This window comes from Daphnia magna, unplaced genomic scaffold (genome assembly GCF_020631705.1).
Source record: "Daphnia magna isolate NIES unplaced genomic scaffold, ASM2063170v1.1 Dm_contigs118, whole genome shotgun sequence".
Classification (NCBI taxonomy): domain Eukaryota; kingdom Metazoa; phylum Arthropoda; class Branchiopoda; order Diplostraca; family Daphniidae; genus Daphnia; species Daphnia magna.
This window is the reverse complement of record NW_025533129.1, coordinates 27,816-33,733: the sequence shown is the minus strand read 5'-3', so window position 1 is coordinate 33,733 and position 5,918 is coordinate 27,816. Positions and strand designations below refer to the sequence as shown.

The window sequence follows — 5,918 nt, the reverse complement described above, 5'->3', positions numbered from 1 at the left end:
TAGACGTTAGCCAGTTTTCTGGTCAAAAAAACGAGCTGATGTTAAGGAACGAGGCTTTTAAAGGAAACATCGACTCTATCACTCCCATTTTCAAACAACCAGGTACAACAAAGGCCATGTGATGATCTTTTTTAACAATGGTGATCCCAGAGACTATGCCCTGTTGGGAGGCGTGATTGATTTTTAAATACATCTGCCTGTCTGGTTGAAGGGTTTCTGGACAGAGAGGTTCAGCGTTGTTTTAATTGTCTAGGCTACGGCCCCTCTGAGGCATCTTGTCACTCCTCTCCTCGCTGTAGTAAATGTGCTGAGTATCAACGCAAAAGAGATTGTATCGGTACCGTGAAAAAGTGCGCCAATATCTCGGGGGCCCATAAGGCCGGGGACAGATTTTGCAATGTGTAAATGAAAGCAGTGGTGAGGTGCCTGTTGGACATTGTGTGGCAAAAGAGCCCCCTCCTCCTTTCTGGTCCCCTTCTTTTCATGTCTGCCTTTGTCTTGGAAACCCCCGGAACCCTTTTTCTCATCGGAGGCAAAAACCAGTCAGAACGGAATCGAGAACGCTCGAGTATAGAGTGAAACGTGTTGTTATCGGCCAAAATACATATTATTGAATTGAAAGTTGCACGAGGTCAGAGGCCGAAGTGCAATTGTAATTATGCGAATAATGTAATGCTAGATTACATTCGGAAGTCCATACTCCATCTTTTACGGTGTAGAACTTGTTTATTTCAGCTCCTCCCAAAGCAGCGCTGGAAGCGCCACTTATACAGAAGTGCCCAATACAAGAACCCTCTTCCCTTCAGAACTTTTTTAGCTCTCCTTCACTTCGGACATTATGTCTAGTCCTCCATCCCCTAGTGAGTCCCGGCTACGTGATTTGGCTTTGCGCGCGGATCCCGCGGCTAGTGCTCGGGAACGTCGTGCACGCGACGCACCTTCCATTGATTCCCGCGTCGGCGAGACTGAAGAAGGCGAAATTCTGGATATTTACGGGAGCCATCAGAACGATGGCGAATTCAACGAAGAATCTTCGTCGAGGCAATCGCGTCACTCTCGTCATCAAGGTCGTCGTCGACCAGTCGAAGACCGTGGAGGTCGTGTAAGTAGATCACCCCCTGCTTCTCGTTCTCGATCCCGAAGTCGCTCGCCCATGCGTCGCACTGTCGATTCCACTGTAGAGAATTTCACGGTATCTGCGTCGAAAACACGCCTTGTAAGAAAATGGATGGTACAGGGTATTCCAAAGACTGATTGCAAGTCGCTGCGTCAACGATACGCACCAATATTCGACGGTGATTTTCAATTGCAATGCCCCAAACTAGATGAGACAATGGTTAGTTATTGGAAACAGGCGGTCGGAAAAGATTGGCGTTCAAATTTAAACGATTTCCAGGAGAAATCTTGGCAATCAGTCCAATACCAGATGTTGGATTCATTTCGGCCAATACTACGCACTTGGAACCAATTGCCGGAAGGCAGCCCCTTCTTAAACGACGTTGAAGCTACCCTACAGCTATTAGGCTCTGCCTTTGCTGGAATTTCTAAATTTCGCCGTTCAAACGCAATGCGACATGTAGCTCCGGAACTGCTCCCTTTACTGAAGGACGATCGAATGTTTTCATCTCACGAATACGAATGCCTTTTTGGAGACAAATTTTTGACAGCAATGGTCAAAGACGCTGACGACTTTGAAAAGGTCAAAAAATTTGCCGGGCGCAGTGGCGTTTCTATTCCGAAACGGTCTGAGAACCGTACCTCAAGTGGTCAAAGCAGTTACGGGTATCGCAGTGGAGACAACCACTATCAACCCTTCTCAAGCGGTTCACGCAGCAGCGGGCGCAGTTACCCCACCTTTACGTCGAAACAACAACAAACGTCCAGGTATGTTTCTCACTTCTCTGTCAGTTCCACCGCAACTCCGATTGCAGGTCGCTTGTCCTTCTTCGCTGACGCATGGTCCAGACTTTCGGCAGATCCATGGATTTTAACGACTGTCATTGACGGTTATCACATAGAATTCGTGGATCTGCCATTACAGGAGAAAATACCAACAGGTTGCATCATGTCCCAGGACATGGAAGCAGTTTGCGACCAAGAAATCAACCTCCTGCTTCAGAAAGGCGCTATCGCACGGATTGCATCAGATAAAACAGATGGTTTCATTTCGAATTTATTTGTCATCCCTAAAAAGTCCGGCGGATGGCGCCCAATTATTAACTTAAAGCATTTAAATTCATTTGTACAATATCGCCATTTTAAGATGGAGGGTCTCGATTGCGTCGAATACCTCCTACAGCGCGGCGATTGGATGATCAAACTTGTTCTACAGGATGCGTATTTTTTGGTGCCGCTTTCACAACCAGATTGGAAATATGTGCGTTTACATTGGAAAAACTCCCTTTATGAATATCGCTGTCTGCCGTTCGGTCTATCATCAGCACCACGGGTTTTCACTAAGCTTTGGCGTACAGTGGTCGCCTTTTTACGAGAACGGGGCATTCGCCTTGTCATCTATCTCGACGACATCTTAATTTTAAACGCATCCTATTCTGCATTATTAGACGATTATCACACAGTAGTTTCTCTTTTAACATCCCTTTGTTTGATTATTAACTACAAAAAATCAGTAACTATTCCGCAGCAAAATTCAGACTCCTTAGGAGTGGTGATTGATTCTAACCATCTCTCTTTTTCTTTGCCTTCGGCAAAAATTGATTTCATCATCGACCTTTTCAACGCAACCCTAACGTCAAATACAGTCATTTTGGGCAACCTTGCTAAAATTATGGGAAATTTTTCTTGGGCAATTTCGTCGGTACCCTTTGCTCAAGGTCACTCTCGGAAACTTCGGAAATTTTATCTTTTCAATTCCCATGGTAATTTAGACAAACTGATCCTGCTTCCTCCAGATGCCAAATCCGATCTCGTATGGTGGGCAACTCATTTAAAAGAAGCCAATGGGAAATCTTTCTTTCCGGATCAACCGGATTTGGTTATTCTCTCGGACGCGTCGCTCCACGGTTGGGGGCCGTGTGTGATCAAACACAAAATCAAGAACCTTGGCCAATTGCGGATAAGTCGCGGCATATTAATGAATTAGAGCTATTGGGAGCTCTATTCACACTTCAGGTGTTTACGGCAGGTTCCCATGACATTTCAGTTAACATATTTCTCGACAATACGACTGCCGTCGCTTATGTAAATAAATGCGGGGGAACTCATTCCCAGTCTCTTTCCGAAATCACGGATCGCATTGTGCGGTGGTGTGAGGACCGAAAGATTTCAATTCTCGCATCCCATTTACCCGGTAATTCAAATTTCATTGCAGACCAACAATCAAGAACGACTCTGGATTCGTCAGACTGGATGCTCCTCGAGGAAGCATTTCTTCGATTGGCGAATATTTGGCCAATAGATTTCGATCTCTTTGCTTCCGCATGGAATGCGCAACACGCCAGATTTGCTTAGTCGCTGCCTCAACCAAACGCATCGACTCTGAACGCGTTCAGCCTCAACTGGAAGTTTCTTCAGGGATACGCTTTCCCGCCATTCCCACTCATTCCTCGGTGCCTATCCAAGATCAAGCGGGACAAAGCAGATCTGATCCTCATTTGCCCACTGTGGCCGTCGCAGGCCTGGTTTCCCATCCTCCTGCAGATGGCAATAGATATCCCACGCATTTTCCAGCCGAACCCCTATCTCATCCACTCGCACAAACTGGAGCCGCATCCCCTCCTCCAGTCAGACAGATTTATGCTGACTGCATGGCGGTTATCCGGGGAAGATTCTAAAACCAGGGAATTCCATCGAATGTTATCGACCTTCTCATGGCCAGCAACCGTCAAACCACGACTGCTGCCTACCAGTCCGCTTGGACAAATTGGCTTGATTGGTGTGACAAACGGAATACCGATCCCATGTCACCTTCTATAAATTTAATTCTACAATATTTTTCCCATTTATTCCAAACAGGTATGGCAACTTCCACAATTAACGTTCACCGCTCAACTCTGTCGATGACACTCGAGCCCATTGAGGGGAAAAACGTTGGTGAACATCCGTTGGTGTTACGATTGCTTAAAGGCTGCTATAATTTAAACCCTCCCGTACCTCGCTATAATAAGTTGTGGGATCCGGATATCGTTCTCAACCATTTCGCCACTCTCGGACCTAATTCAGATCTTGCCCTTTCTATTCTCTCTAAAAAATTAGCCATGCTTTTATCTTTATCCATCATTTCTCGGGTTTCTGAGATATGCTCAACATACATTGCGGCAACAACCAAGTGGCGTAAGCCGGAGGATGATTCTCTTTTTCTGGCAGTGCGGCGGCCACATCGTCCTGTGTCTTCATCCACAGTCGGCCACTGGATCAAATCATGTCTGAATGACGCTGGCATTGACACTGCATCCTTTTCCGCCCACTCTACTCGTAGGGTGGCTTCATGCAAGGCAGTGTTGATGGGTGTTCCAGTTGATCTCGTTTTACGGACGGCAAACTGGTCTGCGGAGTCCACCTTCCGCAGATTTTACAACCACGAATTGCCTACAGTTTCTGTCACAGAGGCAGAGTTGACGACGCAAACAAATTCTCGGTCGTCGCTTTAAAGTCACCGTTAAAGATGGAGTATGGACTTCCGAGGGTATCGTAATTACACTTCGGTCGCTTCGCAACCTCACGTAATTGTAAATTTTTACGGTGTAGAACTCTTCTATTTAGCTCTTCCCAAGAATATGAAACAAAGAAAAACGACGGCCGCGCGCTCACCCTAGCGCCAGGACTCACCAAACCTCAGCACTCTTTTACATAACACGCAAAGAAGTTTTGAAAAAATTTATAAATTAAATCGAGAAGGAAGTGGCTTGAGAAGAGCTAAATAGAAGAGTTCTACATCGTTAAAGTGGAGCATGAAATTAGGAATATAACTAAGACTGCTTGTTTTGTCTTTATTTCTCAACATACCGAATCAGACTAGAGCTTTATTAATGATTGGTAGCCCCTATAACTTAAGTACTCCGCCCGCTTCTGCTCTCGCTTCAAACTACTTTAAAAGTATGCAGGTGAACTTACGCCATGCCAGGGCGGCAGCTGTGTCTCTAGCAGAGGTTGTTTTAGAAAATAAGCTGGTCATCATTTTCATCCAGGAACCTTACACTCGCAACTTTGATTCCCCTACTTTGGTTGACATCCCGCCCAGTTATGTGGCATTTCACTTTCTTGATCAAGAATATTCGTGCGGCACCGCTATTTTGGTCCGTCTCTCACTTTTAGTTTCTTGCCCTGCCGTTTTCCGTGTTTCACTTAACCACATTGTGGCCGTAGACCTTCATTCTCGTGGAAAGACATTCCATTTCACTTCAATGTGCGTCCGATCTTCATGTTTTTTTTTCATTGATTTTTTTCATGATTCATCTTCCGTTTTTTTTCGGTTTTTCACTGTTTACTTACTCCCTTAACCGTGATCTGGGTTGACTCGAACACAAAAAGCAGTCTGTGAATCATCGTCTTACTGACAGGAAAGTTATGGAACTTGAGGAGATCCTTTTAGTGAGCAAATTAAATGTCCTAAATCCCAACCGCATCAAACTTGTTATCATTTTTGGCTTTTTGACTTGACCTTAAGGGGTGGAGCTGAACCCTTCCCCATTTGCCATTATACCTAGGGGCATATTGGGTATAGTGGAAAATGAGAAAGGGTTTAGCTCCACCCCTCCAAAACGCAAGTATTGAACAAAACTACATGAATTTTAATGAATTAATTAAGGCATAAAACAAAAAACACACTTACAGTTTTTAGATATATTGTAAATAGTTTTTTCCTTTATAGTTAAGAAGTTGCAGATTTTTAGGTAAGGGGGGGGGGGCTAATGAAATTTAAACTAAATATATTTCAAACTAAAAATTTTATTTTGAAA

The 5,918-nt window shown here is 44.7% G+C and overlaps 1 protein-coding gene across 1 annotated transcript; it reads left to right on the top strand.

Annotated features, from left to right (window-relative positions):
- Positions 1–838: 838 nt before the first annotated feature.
- Positions 839–4,610, top strand: LOC123466808. Its single transcript, XM_045166951.1, has 4 exons — positions 839–1,058; positions 1,089–1,884; positions 3,332–3,663; positions 3,976–4,610. Exons 1-4 carry the CDS (start codon positions 839–841, stop codon positions 4,608–4,610), a joined length of 1,983 nt encoding a protein of 660 aa, XP_045022886.1.
- Positions 4,611–5,918: the final 1,308 nt, after the last annotated feature.